The sequence below is a fragment of the Aulostomus chinensis genome, chromosome 14 (genome assembly GCF_037954235.1).
Source record: "Aulostomus chinensis isolate RoL2024-O1b breed Wild chromosome 14, RoL_Achi_v1.0, whole genome shotgun sequence".
In the NCBI taxonomy this organism is placed as follows: Eukaryota; Metazoa; Chordata; class Actinopteri; order Syngnathiformes; family Aulostomidae; genus Aulostomus; species Aulostomus chinensis.
Genome location: NC_141333.1, coordinates 13,841,603 through 13,859,736, shown reverse-complemented (window position 1 = coordinate 13,859,736; position 18,134 = coordinate 13,841,603). Strand labels below are relative to the sequence as shown.

The window sequence follows — 18,134 nt, the reverse complement described above, 5'->3', positions numbered from 1 at the left end:
AAAGTATGAAAAGTTTTTTTCTTCTTATTATTTATAATGTGGAGTATGCACTGAGATGTTTACACAATAAATTAGGCAAATGGTATTATTCGCAAATAAAATGCAATCCAAAATGTTAATGTCAGGAGATATTATTCAGTTCATAATATAGAAACATTTCATTATTCAATCAGTTCGTTAGCATGTGTACACGTGTGTGTGTGTGTGTGTGTGTGTGTGTGTGTGTGTGTGTGTGTGTATAACATGTGCGTGTGTGGAGGTCTCAGAGTCCGAAGTTCACCTTAGCTTAGTGTCACAAAAATCACCCATAGCTCCAAAGATGCTAAAGAGATTTCCTGTGACCTCAAACAAACATATCTAAAGATAAGTTTCGTGAAAAAATAATTTAAAACGACACGGTCCCAGAGTGGCTAGAAATACGAAAGTGGCGGTCAGTCAGCACCTTGAGATGCTTTTCATTGCAGCCTAACCTACCCTTTGGTTCTGCTGTCTTCCTTTATGGTCTGCAGGGAACGACTGCACTGATGTAAGTCTGATTATACTGACTTCTTGTACTTCATTTTTCTTATACCAGTACAACAGTGGATAAATAATACACTTATATTTGTCTCTTGTCTTCAGTTGGAAAGGATACAGCTGGCCTTTGTTCCAGCATCAAATGATTGATGGTTTTGCTGTAGTCACAGATTTATCTGCTCCACTGGCGGGTGGCGATGATGTAAACATGAGCTGATTCCCTCCCCTCCATGATGTGATGTTGGTCTGTATTCACTGTAAATATTCTTTTCACCTGTCCTGCAGCATTGTTAAATCAGAGACAACTGACTTTTTTGTTGTTGTTGTTGCTATAAACAGTAGATTTGAAGCCAAATCTGAACATTTTATTAAAAAAACAAAAAAAGCGGGGAAAAATTAGCAACCTGTTAGCAGCCCTGTTTACATTCTGGCAGCCTATCATAATCATTGTGGGACCAGCATGCGGCAACAGGACTCTTGCAGTATAACTTTGGGGGTAAATCATGTTCTATTTGGAAACCATATCAATATATTCCCCTTTGTTTCTGCCTTTACACCTCTTCAATTCAATTACTAAATAAATAAACTAAAAAACTAACTAACTAACTAACTAAACTAAATAGGCCCGACCTATTTTACAATCAAAATCTTAGTCAGTTTCATTGTGTAGGTATCTACTTGCTTGCTGTTGGCAGCATGGGAAAAGCAGGAGGGGCAGAGAAGACCTTTGTTTTCCGTTGTACTAGACAAAATTTATTTGGTAGCAGTTGACCAAAAGTTTAAATTGATAATGGTTAGTTATCCTTAATACTTAGTTACCTGTGAGTAATGCTTAGTAACCTACGAATGTGTCCAATCATCATCTACTAATGGTGTTCATGGTAACTTTACTTATTATCGCAAAGTACAGCAAAGTATTTGTAAATGGTTAAATATGCTTCAGTAATTCAACACTCTTCATGTATAAGCATTATCCTAGTTAGTTAGATAGTTAACTTTATCATAAAGTCTTTCCATCTTACCATGGATGTTAACTAGTTCACCAGCTGTGTTCACTGTAACAGATTTAAGGAAACACTTGCGTGCTCTGTCTCAAACACACTTTTCACTCGATGTTACAAATGTGTGCATGACACAGGGCTGTTCTATCGTTAAAGTCCAGTGTTCAACCCCTCCACAACCTGCCTCCTTACAGACCTTCACACTGCCCCTATGCACTTGAGCCTGAATAACTTTGACTCAAAATACCATCGAGAATTCAGTTTTGTTGTAAAGGGATGTCATTTTTTGGGGGGAGATGCATAACAGACAACGTGATGATTCAGTGGTTTATTGCAACCTCGTTTCAATGTATCAATTCGAGTTCAGGACAACATAACCTCATTAAATCGCAGCTGCAATGACTAATTATTGTGTCTAATTTCCATTTAGAGTTACCAGCCTGTTGGTGTAATCCCTGTCACTGCCAACAAGCTTACACAATCATGATAGTCTAAGGTGCTTGTTTATCCCCTCATAATTTTGTTAATGTATTTTTGTCCCTCTCCTGTTCATCTGATGTGCTGAGCATAAATTGGTTAAGAGGGAGCGGTGTAGTTATCAAGCTGCTTAGTTTTATCAGATGACAACCTAAGTCCCCCTAATCCTATTAAAGGTAAAAGCAGCTAACGTGTAAATGCGCAGTGTCAGCTTACTGAGGGAGGTGGACAGACAAGTCAGGGGGGATGAGGGAGAATCAGAGGGGCAGGCAGGAGGGAGGAGAAAGGGTGAGGAGGAAGGGAAGAGTGAGGAGGTGTAGCTGCGATCATGTGAATCGTGCGATTCTGGACATCTGTGTCATACTTTCCTGAGTCCCTTTTGGGGGTATTTTGATTGATGATGTAAGTCTATTTCAAATGTATAGTGCTTTTATTGTATGGGGGGGCTGATTGTATGTCTAAACCTGGATGTAGGCTGATAGCAGGTTGAGAAATATAATCAAAATGCAAAGTTAAGTTGCAGCATTGACACCATCTCCATGTACAGTCTTCAACTCTTGAATTCCCATCAGCCTGTTATATGACTAAAGGCCACAGCATTTGGACCATCAGGCCTCCATGTATCAAGCGCTCGCTAGGTAGCGTGTAGCTTTAGCCAAAACCATCACAGTTGATAGCGTGACCGTGATGGTCTAACTTAGCTGGCTAGCCAAAATAGTCAGCACTATCATCCTGCCAGCTAAATGCCACTTTTTGTAGTTCAAGGCGTTGCTTCTAAACATATAAAAATTGTCTCCCATACTCTACACGAATAAAGTTACCATCTGTAGGATGGTCGATATCCCCAACTTCATATCACATTTAATATCAAGTGGAACTTGGAAGGTTGCATGTAAAAGTGTAACATTTTCCCTGTTTGTACTGAGTTGTGTGATTTAGGTGCCAACTATACATTGTTTTAACCCTGTCGTGCTTTAAATCTGAAACATTTGCATGGTTATGGGGATCCAAGAAAAAAATAAACATTAAGCTACATTTTTTTTAAGTGTTTCCATAAAACCGGCACATTAACGTCCCAAATCTTAAAAAACGTAACGTACTTTCTGTAGCTGCTTCAGTGACACTAAAACAAAGATTTCAGATTTTTTTTTTTTGCATGTTCTTCCCACAAGAATAAGCAAATGAGGTGAAATTGACCTAGATAGGTGATGACAGATGCCATCTAGTGGCCATAGTAATTATGTCTAGTAATTACTAGTATTTTTAAATAAGTAGGAAGTCAAAAGATGTCAGTACAAAACAGAGAGGAAAGTTTAAAAACAGACTAGACTAACACTGTAAATCCATGCCTCTTGCGCATTGTGCTGACCTGCTTAGGTGCGGTGCAGCGTGTCGCTGGCTAAACATAACTCATATTGTTCTTAGGGGAGTTAAGTTGGCAAAGAAGCTGTTGACTACTGGCCAGACTATTGATCCAAATGAACTCCTGACCAAAGGTGAGTCTAAAAATACATTATGTTAGGTTAGGAGGGAGGTCAGAGCTCCACCATGACAAAACATCAGGGGGGGGGTTGCAATATAATGCAGGGGGTGGGGTGAAATATTATCACAACCAACAGTCAGCAGGCGAGCATGTTATATGTAATACCCACATTGGCTCAGAAGGCTGGTCCGCTGCTTTGCTCTTGACCAGAGATCTTCTTAGTAGGAGAGCAAAAAAAAAAAGAAAAAAAGACCAATTTATTTTATAAAGACAAAATCCATCATCACATTTCTTTGTTTACCTTACTTTATAAAAATAACGATCAGTGGAGTTTGTGTTTAATGGGAGTCTGGGACAGCAGTGCTCAACATAATTGATACCTAAAGATTCGATCGCGTAAAGCTAATAAAGAGAGAGCTGCTGGTGATTGAAAATGTAAAAAAGAGACAAAAAGAAACAATTGAACTCCTTTATGAATAATTCAGGATCTTTACCTTCACCAAAGAGGTAATGACTTTGCTTGTCTTTGATTGTGATTGTTGACAGGATTATGAAAAAGTACGACACTGATTATGGCTAAACTTGGTGGGGGGTTTTACCGTCAAATGGGAAATATCCAGAAGTGCCTTTCTCGCCATACATGTTCTATTTGAGTAACTATGATTTTGTTGGAGGGGCTGCATGGCTTGGAGGTGGAGTGGTCATCTGGCAACCGCTGGATCGATGGCCTCACTTTCCCCGATGACCATGTGGAAGTATCCTTGAGCAAGATACTGAACCCCTAATTGCTCCTGATGGCCCTACAATAGGGCGGCACAGTGGTGCAGTGGTCAGCACTGTCAGCAAGAAGGTTCCAGGTTCCAGTCCCGGCTCCAGCACAGGATCTTTCTGTGTGGAGTCTCCCTGTTCTCCCTGTGCCTGTGTGGGTTCTCTCTGGTACTCCAGCTTCCTCCCACAGTCCAAAGACATCAAGAGGGGACGAGGCTGATTGATACTCTAAATTGACCGTAGGTGTGACTGTGAGTGTGAATGGTTGTCTGTCTACATGTGATGGTCCTGAGATGGACTGGTGACCTGTCCAGGGTGAACCCCCCCTCTCACCTGAAAGCCGCTGAGATAGGCTCCAGCCCCCCCACAACCTTTAACAGGATGAGCTGTACAATGGATGGATGACAGGATGGATGGATGGATGGATGGCCCTGCGATAGACTGGTAACCCATTCAGGGTGAACCCCGCCTCTCACCCAATGTCAGCAGGGACAGGCTCCAGTCCCCCCCCCCCCCCCCCCCCCCAACAGAGATTCTGTTGGCTCTAAACTATTGAAATGGATTACCTCTGCAAGGAACTGGACTTCAGACTTGTGACTTGCTGGAGACTTGGCTGTAAACTTACTTGGGACCTGTAAAAATAATGACTTGGTTCTAAGCTCAAAAGAGGAGAAGCCATCCTTTCATGTCACCTTGGCAGATGTTGTCTCTCCTCTTTAATAAAGAGCTGAGAAGTCATCGTCTGTCAGCACATCAGCGTTTCCCTAAAGAAATACGACAAAAGCATCACGAGAGCTCAGCCTCATCGCGTATGGACACTTTAGCTTTACAAAAAAAAGAACATGGAAAGAACATATTCACCAGTCAGAGAACTCGACAACATACAAATCATCCCCTTCAAAAACAGCAAATCTTTTATTATTTATTTATTTTTTTCATGTGGTTGGTCTGTAAATCCCTCTGCTGAAAATTGCTGCTCATCTCATTAGAGGAAAACACACAGCAGATTGAACAAATGGCTGACGACCCTCGCTCATACTGTGTGATAACAAGACACGGAGGATGAAGCCTCAATTTGGGCTCCATCTCCTGGGACAGAGAGACAAATACCGGGCTTACACAGACTTAACGCTGATGACATCTTCAATTTAGTCTTGTATTCATGTGACAACAATCCTAGAAAATAGACTTCATTCGCTACGTCTGAAGTGAGAATGTTTTTGTATCATCTGAAAAAAAATATCATTGAATTGTAAATGCTAAAAAAAAAAAAAAAAAAAAGCTGTTTCATTCACGGCAAAATCATGTACTGTAATAAATAGAACACATACGTAAATCTTTAAGAGAAGATAAATCATTCTGAACCTACAAAAAGCCTGCAATCCCTGGAGCACATACTCATCTAATCTTAATCTCAAAATCCTAATAAAGATGGGAGCGAAAGCACTTAAAAATGATATTTTGTGTCATAAAAGCAAATTCAGTTTGAACAAATTGCATCAAAATTCACTTATGTTGACCACAAAAGTGACTAAAAAAGGTTTTTTTTGGGTGGGGGGGGGGGTTGAAAAAAAGTATTGATTCAAATATATCAAAAAGTCCATCTTTGACATTTGGCTGTGATAAAAGTGATGAGAACGTTGACGCCCCCCCAGACCCTCCACTTGTGGATAACTGGCCGTTACTCAAACATTTTACAGATTTACTAAAAAGATCAAGACCTGATTCCATCCTGATGCTCTGACCCAGATTCCAGGTTCCTTGTTCAAATGTCTCCCTTTAATTTGTCCGTACCAGGCCCCCAGCGTTCTCCCTGAAAATCCTCATCGAGGAGTAAACACCAGGTGGACAATCCTTCTCTGAGAGTCCGGTGCAGCGGCGGCCATCAGTGTTTATCCAGACTAAAGTGAAGGAGTACACTAACCTTAACCACTAACCCCAAAATGACAAACTTTGTATCAATATGGACAATTAACATCTGGTTTGTGTTTCCAAAAGTGATGACGACCCAGCACTTAAACATGCTACGAGTGAATGAAAAAAAATTTTCATGTTGGTCATGAGAACCACGACTCATGTACAGTCTTTTGTCAGGAATGTGGTTTCTTTAACTCTGCAGTTCACAATATCCTGTTCCCTCCTTCTGCCAATCAGAAGAGAGGATTCCACAGATGGATTTTCTTTTTACTGCGGAGTGGGAGGACGGGGAGACCGAAGTTACTTTTCAAGCTCTCTTTCACTCTGTCCGTCTTGCTGCACCTTTAACTCCACCCTGGCCATAACTTGACCTGTTTACCAAGTCTAAACCCTCAAACAGGCGCTTAAACATCCTGGGCTTCACCGTTTAAGCTCCACAATAACGTAGTACATTGAGCTTCCGGTTTTAAAAAGTTAAATGAGGCCAAACAAACACACACCCACACCCACACACACCCACACACACGCGCCGTCTGCCAACTTGACCAAAATAAATCAAAGTGCGTATATGTTAAACAGGCAGTAATTAGGAGGTAATTATCAGCATTTAAAAAGACACCACCTGATGTATGGTGCAGAAGACACATTAAGGTCACAAAGTCTAACCCACATTGCGCTCAACACCGCCTGATCCTGCTGTCCTCACTGAACTGCCGGCCAAGATGCAAATCCTAAGAGGGCAGAAACGACCTGACAGAGACGAGTGCGTCAGGTGGAGCTGCGTTTAAGTAGCATAATGTCTCTCATTACAGCGTCAGCATGCTCTGGGTTCATCATGCTGGTAACTCGGATAACTGAGTTACTGAGTCATTGTCTGATAGACTCAGAGCAAACACAACACCTACAAATACATAAATAACATTCAAAAAGTAGCATGTAGCTCTAACTCTCCAAAAGCTAGTATCAGGTATTCTCTTATGGTTTGGGTTTTAAAATTTAATTTGAAATATAATGAAAAGAAATTAAAAGGAGATAAATACAAGCAAAGAATTAATACAAATAAGGGGAAAATAACATGCTAATAAATGTCTGGTAAAGTTAAAAATGAACTTTTTAAACATGTCTGTTATTACTTCCTGTTTCTACTTCAAGGTATGAACAGTAAATGAACTTATACACAATATGCAATATAAATTTATGTCAATGGAGATTTACTTGGATTCTGGAGAAAATCTGAAATTTCTAAATGAAGCTCTTAATAAAAAAAAATTAAGGGATCTATTAAATTGAGAGCGAATTGGTTTTTACTGGGACAATATTCGAAAATATTATCAGTGTTAATTGCTTTTACCAAGCAAAACCAAATTGAACACACACACTAATTTCTGTATCATTTTCAGCGCACGTCATTTCATAAAAACATACGCAGCACTTTTTGCAGTATGATTTGTTTACAAATGCCGCTCACAAAAATATTTTAAACGCAAAACGGAGACTCGACTACCCACCACCGACTCATACGAAGATCAAATATTGAAGTAAAAGAAGGACACAGTCGGGTTATTAATGCCACCTCCTGTAAGTTGTAGGACGTCAGCACTCTTAGAGGGGTCCTCTTGATGGTAAACCCACTGCTTATGGCTCCTGACGTAACCTTGCATTTATCCACCGACCTACTTAGAGGCAGTGACGGATCCTAATCTGGGCCACTGCTCTGAAGTTGTGATGGTGGTTGACCTGGGTCCAGGAGGGGGTCAAAAACCTGTCCAGGCGTGGACGTTCAAAGCTAGCACGGAAGATGATGAAGACACTAAGTTCCCCTCTGAGATGCAAGTCTTCTCTTCTAATTATTGTCTTTCTAGGTCCTGGGTTGATGATGTCATACGTCCTTCAGTAAAGAGCCGTTGCCATTCTTGACATTTCCCATGGGTGAGCGGTAGAGGATGCGTGCATCAACACACACTCCAAACCAGTGGCCTCTGCTCATCCATGAACTGGGATCATTAAAGTTTATCGGGATGGAACTGAAGTCTTTCTCTGTCTCTCTCTGAAGAGCTACCAAGCCTCCCCAAGTTGGACTAAGATGAACTAATCAAGCCAGAAGAACAAAAGCTTTTTCTACTGAATTAACACAGTGTGAAATTCCATCAAACCATTTGATAAGAAATTCAGACCCCAGAAATGAACCGAATCGCCATTAAAGACTCTTTCTGACACCTGTTATTGTTTTTCCTCAAATAAGGTGAATATGTGTGATTTTCTGCTCCAATTTGATGTGACTTGATTTTTCTATATCTGTTATTTGGTCATTTGTATTTTAAAAACTTCTCTTACTGGCTGTTAGGATAGTGATGTACCCATAGGAACATTTATTCGGCCAATAGCTCTTGTTTACTGATGTCAATAAGACCCCCCCCCCAAAAAACCTATGATATTCAACTGATAAGTACATGTAAATATTGTGGATTTGAAAGAGAAACCTTTAGGTACTTTACAACTTGTAGGAAGTGAATAGTCAATTGAAAATCCAGTTAAACATGCACCTGTGAAAGAGTTTGAATCTAATTCTTCTGAAAAGATTTTTTGATGACAATCAAACTTGCATGTTTTAAAGTTACATTTATCAAATGTCCACATTTTCAATGACCAGAAAAATAATCATCAATACCGATCAGACCAATATCGATACGAATCAATGACTATCGTGTAGGTGTCTTTGCGTTGCTTTCACCTCCAGCTGAACGTCATCACTTGTAGAAACACACTCAGACTCACGCCATCACCGCGCTCTCCTGCCTGAGATGTGACATCACACTCGATGGTGTTTACTGCCACCCTCTGGCTCATGCGCCTCTGCTTCATGAACGGCCGGACGGAGGCAACAGTCCCAATCGCGTTACACTACATCCTCGATAACTAATGCGTCGCTTCTTTTTGGATACTTATTGAGAGTCTGTTGGAACCTTTTATAGAGAAGGTTGAGACACAAGTGGATAAAAATCCATGAACGCACCACCAATATTTTCTCCCACGGTGTGAGGAGAAATACAAACCTATCATACCCGGCCACAACTTTTACACACTTCTACAATCACCACACTGAGATTTCTCAGACTGATGAAAGCAGTAAAAACCTGATTCCCACAGGCCAAAACACCCCACTCCCTGATTTTTGAAGCACTACTTTATCTCTGAAACCATCAATGCTTACTCACTGCTTTGCCAATTGCGTACATTGAGTTTATGTGTCAAAGCACCTTCATCCAGGCTACTTCGAGTCACAGGTCAACCATTTTCCATCACATCCAATCAACAATCCATATTTTCCATTCTTGAACCCTTCTAAGGGAGCTATTTTAAGGAGTACGAGCTGTTGTGCCAGGTTTTATCACATTGATTCTGTTTTTATTTAGAGTTTTTGTTGTTTCTGGAGTATTTAAGGATGTTTTAGGAGACAAAAAAAAACTCCCTTAGGTGTAGTTTCATAAAAATAGACAATATTTTCAAAGACAGTGCCGAAACGATGAGGAATGAAATGTAATGCTTGTTAAAATGAGTGCCAATGATTTATTAGAATTGGTATTTCACATTTTCAGGCCTATCTAAGACACATTTTACAGAATCAGTTTACAAAATTAATTAATGTACTACAAAACAATCCAGGAGACAAAGTGGCTTAAAAGATTTTAATATCTCCCCCTTGAATTTAGGCAACACTACAACGACATTCAAATAATATGACAGCAACCTCCACACTTTCCTTTTTAACAATACAAAATATATACCAACATCCTTCAGAGACAAAACATGATGCTCGTGAATGAACTCAAACTGCACGATAATTACCTCACGCTTCTTTTCAGCCAAACAGTTGTGCAATTGACCCTTCTGTGTCCGAACGTCTGTAAGATTACATTACCCTAAATGTTCCCCTCACTCAGTGTTCTTTAACACACCACATGATGCAGGCACAAGGAAGAAGAGACTAGGAACCACTTGATCGATACAGTAGATATTCAGTCGGACTTTTTTTCTGGCTAAAGCTTATTTCCTCTGCTAACCGTACTCTAGAAAAAAAAAGAAAAAAAAAAGATTATGAGGCATATTTAGATGATTATGGCTGCATACAGTAAGTGCTTCAGTCCCTCAGCATGCTACAGACTGTGCGACATAAAACGGCGTTCCCCTCCACATCCACAGAGAGTCTCTGTGACAAACCTGTTCCATACTCAAGTTATTTCTGTGTATAGGCTTGTTTTTATTGATGCAGGACCTTTGGTTGGATTTTAAAACTCTTTTATCTCCTTTTTAAAATGTATTACGAGGGAAATATAGACAGCTTTCTAGGAGACGCAAGAGTTCCGGAAGAGTTGGCTCAACAGCGCCACACGAATGTTATTACTAATGTCATTTTAGGCACAATCAGAATCACAGTACTGTATGTAGAGCCTTCTGTCAGTCGTCTCTGATCTCACAGTTTTAGCAACTTAAACCTTCTAAAAGAACAGAATGAAAACGTTTCGGTATACATATGTCATGCACCGACAGCAACTGAGTGAAGATGGTCAACTGGCCTCTGACTTTATAAACAAAGTGACTTTAGGTGAGTGTAACTAGTGCGTATAATCCGGACCAGGAGGGTCAGCAATTAGTGTGCAAACATACTGAGATGGAATGATGCAATCTGAAACTTTAGTGAGCTTTTTCACTGAGCCAATTTGCGCACTTTTACATGTGCTACATCAGTAGGATCATTTTGGGAGAAGCAGTGCAGTTTATAACACTTCAGTCTCCTCCTCTTTGTTTAAGGGTAGACATGTAACATGTAAAGTCAGTTATATTCATACGTGTTTAGCTGCGTGTTAAGATTGTTTTCAAGGTAAGAAAGTGGTGACATTCTACCAGTCTCTACGCTAGTACACGCCCCCTGTTCCGGAGGCAGAGGTCAAGCACTCTCCGCTTCCTCCTTCTTGTCTTTTTTACCCTCGCCCTCTCCTTCGCCTGTGTCGCTGACGTCCCGTCGTCGCTTGCGGTTGCGGGCGCTTGCCTTGGATGCAGGCAAGGAGTCCATGCCGAGAACTTTGTGGATCTGGCGGAAAGCGAGGAGTCGTAGAGCGTGCTGGAACAAAGAGACATGAAAGGTTAGAGAGTTTTAAGCAGATTTATAGACAAAAGCTTCTTATTCACTGAAAATGATGAAGATGCTGATTGGGGTTGTTGTTGTTTTTTTTGATGGCACACCTGTGCACTGGCAGTAATGTCCTCTCTTGCTTGAAGCATCATACTCTCCAAAGCATCTGTTGGCTCTTTCTCACAGGGATCAAGCAAACCTGGTCCATCTGTGAGGGAGAAGCAGAAAAGACCAGAGACAGAAACATTAAATGGTCAAACGACAGGAGAGATTTCCTGATCCAAAGAAAACTTAAACCCTTCTCCCACTGCAGAGACCTGTACATGAGGTTTCTTTAGAAACCTGCTTCAAAAAGCCAATTATTCCTGTACTTTTTGGGGGGGGGGGGGGGGTCTGGGTTTGGGTACGACAGCCCCAGCACCAGGGGAAAAGAAAAGGAGTCCTCAACAGCACCTGAGTGAGTATCTTTGGATTGTGTACAAGGAGGACAGTGACAGTGGTCAAGTTGCATTTTTTGCTCCGGTTTGTTTTTTCCGAACTCAACATCAACTGAACGATGTTAGTGTGTAGAAGTAATCAGTGGAGGCGACAAGCTGTAATTGCCTCTGTGTACATCGCTGGTAGTGCAGCTCCCACAAACAATTTGACCCAGGAGTGAATGCCAATGTGAGCTGTTCCCACTGCACACAAAAGCCAGGTGCTGGCAGGTTTTTTTTCTGACCAGTGGGAAAGGGGCTTTATCGATATGTTATTAACATACATATGTTCACCGGACCTGGCAGCAAAATGCCGGTGGAGATACACTCCAGCACCCTGCGCAGGGCTTCGCCTGGGCTGAGCGGCCCTGTAGCGCTGCTGATGACTTTCTCCACCAGGAGCTCCATCGCCTGAAGGAAGAAACACAGGAAGATGGTGAGAGACCACCTCCCAACAGGATAAAAGAACCCCGGTGGATGCATGAATGCTTTTACCTCCCCAGTGCTGCAAGCTAACTTTGAGATACGACCGAGAGCTATGAGTATTGTATTTGAGATTATGTTTAGCTTATGATTACATATAATTAAATGTGGGGCGGCATGGTGGTACGGTGCTTAGTACAGTCGCCTCAGAGCAAGGAGGTTCTGGGTCGAGCCTCGGCACGGGCACGGCGTCTTTCTGTGTGGAGTCTGGTTAACAGGATAAGTGGTATGGATACATGGATGGATGGATGGATGGATAATCAATTATGTCAAAAACTCAACTGATAGGAGTGTTACATGATAATTTCTATACTTTACGTCACTATAAAAGAAAGAGGAAACCACCAACCCAGCCTGGCATCTTTCCCCAGGTGGGCACCCGCTGACACAAGTCTCTCAGCACTCGAATAATGATCACACAGGACTGCAGCCCGTTGGCGCGAGCCTTCACAAGGAAAAGAAAAAAAAAATCACAAAATGAGAAAGGATTGTGGACATAACACAATTCTTTAGATTAAAATGGCTAAATATCCGACAGCTTTTTAGTTCAACATAAAATTTGGTTGTTACTGGCAAAATGTGGAGATTTGTGACGCAAAATCAAAGCAAGATAAAGGCACCTGAAACCATTTGGCGTGACGGAGAGCAGCCAGGTATTCCAGACATTTCCTTTTGTTCAGAAGATCTGGAGGGTCTTTCTCAACCACACCTGGGGGAAAAAACAGGTAACGGCTCAAGAGTAATACTAAACCCAAAAGACAATTAGTCTCAACTCTTGATGTAGTTGCTGAACCAGGGATGACAAAACAAAAACCTTTAAACTGATGTGACAGAACATTTCCTTGAATCCCTATACATTCTGTGGTTTGTTTCAGTGTGTTTGGTGAAAAAGTAATGAGAGTAGTTATGTAAGACCACGCAAGAATCTGACCACCAAACAGGATTGATGCTTTCAGATATTTTCCAGATGGAAGAAATATAAAAATAAATAGCAAAAAAAAGCACCAATGTGTTCTTTGGAGGGTAATAGGCACATGCAAAAAGGGAAATCCAAGACATTCAGAGAGAAGAATTGTAGTCACTAAATCTCTAGTTCAAGGTGTATGATCTAGTTAGATCCCTCTTAAATCCTACACACTGCTCCTTTACACCTTTCTCTGAAGAGGCATTTCACTTGTAAAACACAGAGGTAACAAATAACATTATTCATGTTCATCTTACTGAGCAGGTCGTCTCTCCTTCACGGCTTTGTGAGGTGTTTAAAGAACAGCTATTAGAGATTTTACCCAACGTGAACTTCTCCTGTTGACAAGCCAAAATGTCCTCGATGAGAAAGGTTCCTCATTGTTTTTTCACAATTACTTATGTCTCACTCTGAAGTTTCAGCCCTCAAGTATTTCCAAAAACAGGCAATGATATTCAGCATGTTTACCGATTGCAACCTTTGTTTGGGAAGCTTTCTAAAAATATGCCCTTTAATACTTCAGCAGTAAATACGTGTCAGAGTTTAAGTGTTTTGGATTTCCTGTGCTTTTGCATTTGATCACCAGCTTTGCAGGAGGGCCTGACAGCCACAAACATGTTATTTCAAACAAAGTCTGTCATCTGGGAGCATTAGACAACAGAAACATACACGTCATCTCCTTACAGAAGACTCAATTTTGGTTTTACATTCAATACCTGTATGTTTTTAGATGCCCTACTTGACATAGATAGAGATGGTATCCATTAATCCTCTGAAGCAGCCATTTTTGACATGTCACAACAGGGAAAGCACACTGAAAGGAAGACATAAGATGAGCTACACCAGGGTCAGATGGCCAGTTCAGATCAGCTGGGTTGGACAATCGCTGGCGTTACAAGTTCCCTCTCAACTGCATTCCAGGACAAATCCATGACTCAGGGGCTGGGAAACCCACAGGCAGACCTGTTTCTATTATTGAGATCATTTACTTCTATCAGGGTTAAAGTCGGTATGTAGCGGCCATGCAGCCACCTTGTTGATCTTTGGTGTTTAATTTCTGACTCTGCAGATTTATTTCATTTTGGAAAGAATAATCCCCTTCTGAAATTACACACATTTTTGTTTTTCAATTTGGTGCCTTTTTTGGAGGTCATCTGCAACTGTCAACCCATGCAAATCTGCCATGTCCATAGTTTGTATAGTTATCAATCAAATGCATGTCGGTAGAGTAGATGACGAGCAGGTAGAACTTCAGCTGATCGTTAAAGCCCCAGCAGGGTCCTGAGTATCGGAGACTACATGTGATTCAGCCAACACTGATGACGTGCTTTTCCTGCTTTGACATGCAAACATCTGTCATGTTTAAAAGGAAACATTTCAGGTAAATGTGTGAGGATTTTAAAGGTAACAACATCAAAAAAAGCCAATTCAACTTAAATTAAGTCAAATAAACACAATATGACAAAGATGGACTTAATTAGTAGTAGAAAAACTGTAGGACAAAGGTACGTTTGTTTAAAAAAACATGCTTGTGTCTGATTCAGACATTTATGAAGTAGTAACTGGTTTGTGGACAGAGCTTTAAGACACATTTCCAAGACTGGTCAAATGAAAAACGATGGTTCGGTATGGACGGACATCGGTATGTCTGCAACAAGGTAACATATTATATATGTCAGCCTTCTGACGCTTCTGTGTTCACCAGAGCTGTGGCAACAAGAGAGGACATTAGCTGTCTGAGCTACTGCACCTCTACGACCGAATGACACGGCGCTTTTCATTTTGCAGCTTGACACCTCTGACAATGGAACAAGAGGCTTGTCCTGCTTTTATTCATTTGACCATTCTTAGCAGTATGTGTGGTCTTCAGGTGGGTTTGTCTGAGTCTGCTGATACAAGATCAGGGATCAACAAACCCAAACAAAACTTGAAAACAAAAGACAGCAGCCACAGAAAACATTCGGAGCATGTTTTCTGAATGGGAACAAGACATTCAAATGCTGACAGTTGTTGAAGCAGGTGGAGGAGTGTTTGCAACACAATGATCTTGAATGTGGGGGTGGGAGGAGGGTAATGATAATGGTATCATCTTATTATTGCAGTACAGATCATTGTGAGGCGATAAAATGACACTCCATCACCTTGCTATTTGATAATGCCACATTATGATGCACAGATGAGAGCAAAGGGAAAGGGGGAGTCACTGGACCACAAAAATCCCCTCATGGTTTGAAAAATATATCAAGAGGCCTAAAAGACAAGCCTCAAAAAAAGGTACGATTCATTGGGCAATATCACTATTCAATGCATTTTCATCCCAGGGCATTATCTGAACAGAGATCATCACTTATAGTTTACCACAGGTGTTATTCTGAGTGTGTGTTCACATGATAAACACACACCCTAGTGGCACAGAAAGGTCGGAGAGCCCGGCTTTTGATTCCCATGTTTGTGGAAAAGAAATAAAGAAATTGGGGGCTAGTGTAACTGCAAAAAAAAGGGAGGGAACAAAAACAGTGGGACACATGAATGTGAGAGTTATTTTCTTATTTTAGGGTTTTTAAGGAGAAAACTTGAATGTGGGCTTGCTTAAAGTCCCACCTCTCGTTGTGTAATTCTTCTCAGCCTATAATGGAGGCTGCCTACAGGTGGGAGGGTGGAGCGGGGGGTAGGGGGTATATATATATATATATATATATAAATATATATAAATATATCAGTGTAATTACACACAGCGCTAACATTTGGTTCTCTGGTACTGAAAGCTGTGGCTTCTCTAACCTTTCTCAGCCGCTTTTCCTCCTGCCTGCTTGTCCTTCTCAGTAGCAGGGTCCTCCCTCATCAGCGGCGAGGTGAGAGAAATGGTCACCTGCATTTTTGGCTCCTTGCTTGATAATATCACGATGTTCGCCTCCTCAGGGTGAGCCTGCACCTCATACTGATCTTCAGAAAATGTCTGCCGGTTAAAAGGACACTTGGAATTACTCACTACAGAGGAGGTGGGGTGTAGGGGCAAAGAATATGCTTATTTGGCAAAGTTTCAGCGCAGCCGTATTGTTTTTTTTTTTTTTCAAAGGTTACTGGGATTACATTTCTCTCTGGTCATCAACAATATCTTTGTAAGAATATCGTTTAGGGGAGGAAAGTGGATAATTTATGTCGTAAAGCCCCATCTCACTCTGTAGGATTCAGGTGTCATAACCAGGCAGTGAATCTAAAGATCAGTGAAAAGCACCTTTAATGAAACACTCGTTACAGCTACAGCAGCAGCAGGGAGCAAGAGGGAAGTATTACAACACATCACCATCTTCACGCTGCCATCCTGGCTGTACTGGGTACCAATCCTTGGATAGAGGTGTCAGTCATTCAGATCATTCATATGGGGTTTTCTCTTTAGCCTGAAGGCGGTTTGGTTGTTTGTAAAGATCAGCCTTGTTCTAAAGGTGGAGAGTTAACACAATGTACAGCCTCTAACAATGACGAGAGAGCAGACTAATTCCAGTTGGCCACCAAATTCAACATGATGTATAACCACAGAGCAGCAAATCTGTTTCTCACTTCTTAGATCATTAAAATAAATGATGTAAAGTTACCTGCTCTCGTGTTTCTGGCTGTACAGATTTTCACTAAGGAACAGTTAACTGCTCAGGGATATGAGAAAAACCCATCTTGAATGTTTTTGCAGTGGAATACTTACATTTTTGTATCTAAAATGATTAATAATAATAAGTGTTTCTTGTTCTGAACAAATCAACTTTAAATGAAACATATTTGTCCCCATTTGACTTAGTAATCTTTAGGTCCCTCTGATCTTCAGACACAAGTCAAAGTACAAGAGGATGACAAATAGAGTATCTTCATTTTAAAAACCTACTGCACCTGACATCATAATATGGAGAAATCCAGCAAAGGCTTCCTTCTCTTGTTTAAAAAAAAAAAAATTGCAAAAAAACAGCAAAGGGAGCCTTTTTACACCCATTATTTGTCAGGACTGCATTTATAGTTCCTCTACATGAGCCCATAAGAGAACAATAATCATTCAAGGTTGAAAAATTCCAAATTTAAAACATTTCTTCTCTCCCTCAGCCTTATGCACAGCAGACAAAGTCCTGGCTTAAAAGTCCTTTCTGCAATGAAGCACTTCACTACAAATGTACTGATGAGGTTTTCTTACCGCCAGCTCCCTGGGAAGCTGCTTGGCGATGCTCTTCAGTAAGGAGATGGTGGGTTTTTTAGCGGTCAGCAAAATGAGTTCAACATTTCTGTCCCCGCGAAGCAGCAGGCCTTTGGCCAGGATGCCCACCCTCATCACGCCTTTGAGCAGACGTGCTGAGTTTTCAGTACTGTCAGAAGATGGAGAAGGACCAGGTTCACTCACAATAAATTCTGGACCTCAGCAGACCCTTCGTAAATCTCTCCTCGGTCTGCTGGGCTGAATATATACCCGACATAAAGCTTGCTTGAGTGTTTTTTCTTTTGCAGTAACTGCATGTTAAACTGCAGCAGAATAACAATAAAAATGTTATTAATACATTGCTTTTAATTTAGACCAAATTGTACTTAAATACACTTGATGTAGCGGCGCTTCTGTTTATGGCACCAACTTATTTCATCTGCATTTTCATTCAAATCAAATAAGCTTAAATTTTTACCCCTTTTCGTCTCCACTTTCACTAGCAGCAGTTACAACAGGTGGAGTGTCCTTCTCCAGCAGGGAGTCTGACACCAGCTTCAGGGCCCTTTCAGAGTGGGAGACAATCCTCTGAACAGCCTGCAGCTCCTCCTCCACTGGGTAGATGGTGGAGTGCTTAGCCATGATGTGACGGTCATCAGGGGAGTCGGGACGACGCACACACGTCTTCATGGAAAAGGTAAGTGGCAATGAAATACAGTGTTATACATTAGATTTCCCTCTACT

The 18,134-nt window shown here is 41.1% G+C and overlaps 1 protein-coding gene across 5 annotated transcripts in view; it reads right to left on the bottom strand.

Moving 5' to 3' along the window:
• Positions 1-9,725: 9,725 nt before the first annotated feature.
• Positions 9,726-18,134, bottom strand: part of zfr2 (zinc finger RNA binding protein 2) — a 16,961-nt gene continuing 8,552 nt past the window's right edge. For 3 of the 5 annotated variants that reach the window (XM_086223243.1, XM_086223245.1, XM_086223246.1), the window contains exons 12-19: positions 17,869-18,074; positions 17,391-17,559; positions 15,998-16,172; positions 12,873-12,961; positions 12,602-12,697; positions 12,054-12,180; positions 11,404-11,501; positions 9,726-11,281 (exon numbers count right to left, since the gene is read on the bottom strand). In XM_086223243.1, coding sequence (XP_086079369.1) covers positions 11,108-11,281; positions 11,404-11,501; positions 12,054-12,180; positions 12,602-12,697; positions 12,873-12,961; positions 15,998-16,172; positions 17,391-17,559; positions 17,869-18,074 — 1,134 coding nt within the window. In that variant the 3' untranslated portion in view covers positions 9,726-11,107. The remainder of the gene's footprint in view (positions 11,282-11,403; positions 11,502-12,053; positions 12,181-12,601; positions 12,698-12,872; positions 12,962-15,997; positions 16,173-17,390; positions 17,560-17,868; positions 18,075-18,134) is intronic. The other 2 variants (XM_086223244.1, XM_086223247.1) reach the window with 1 other exon arrangement.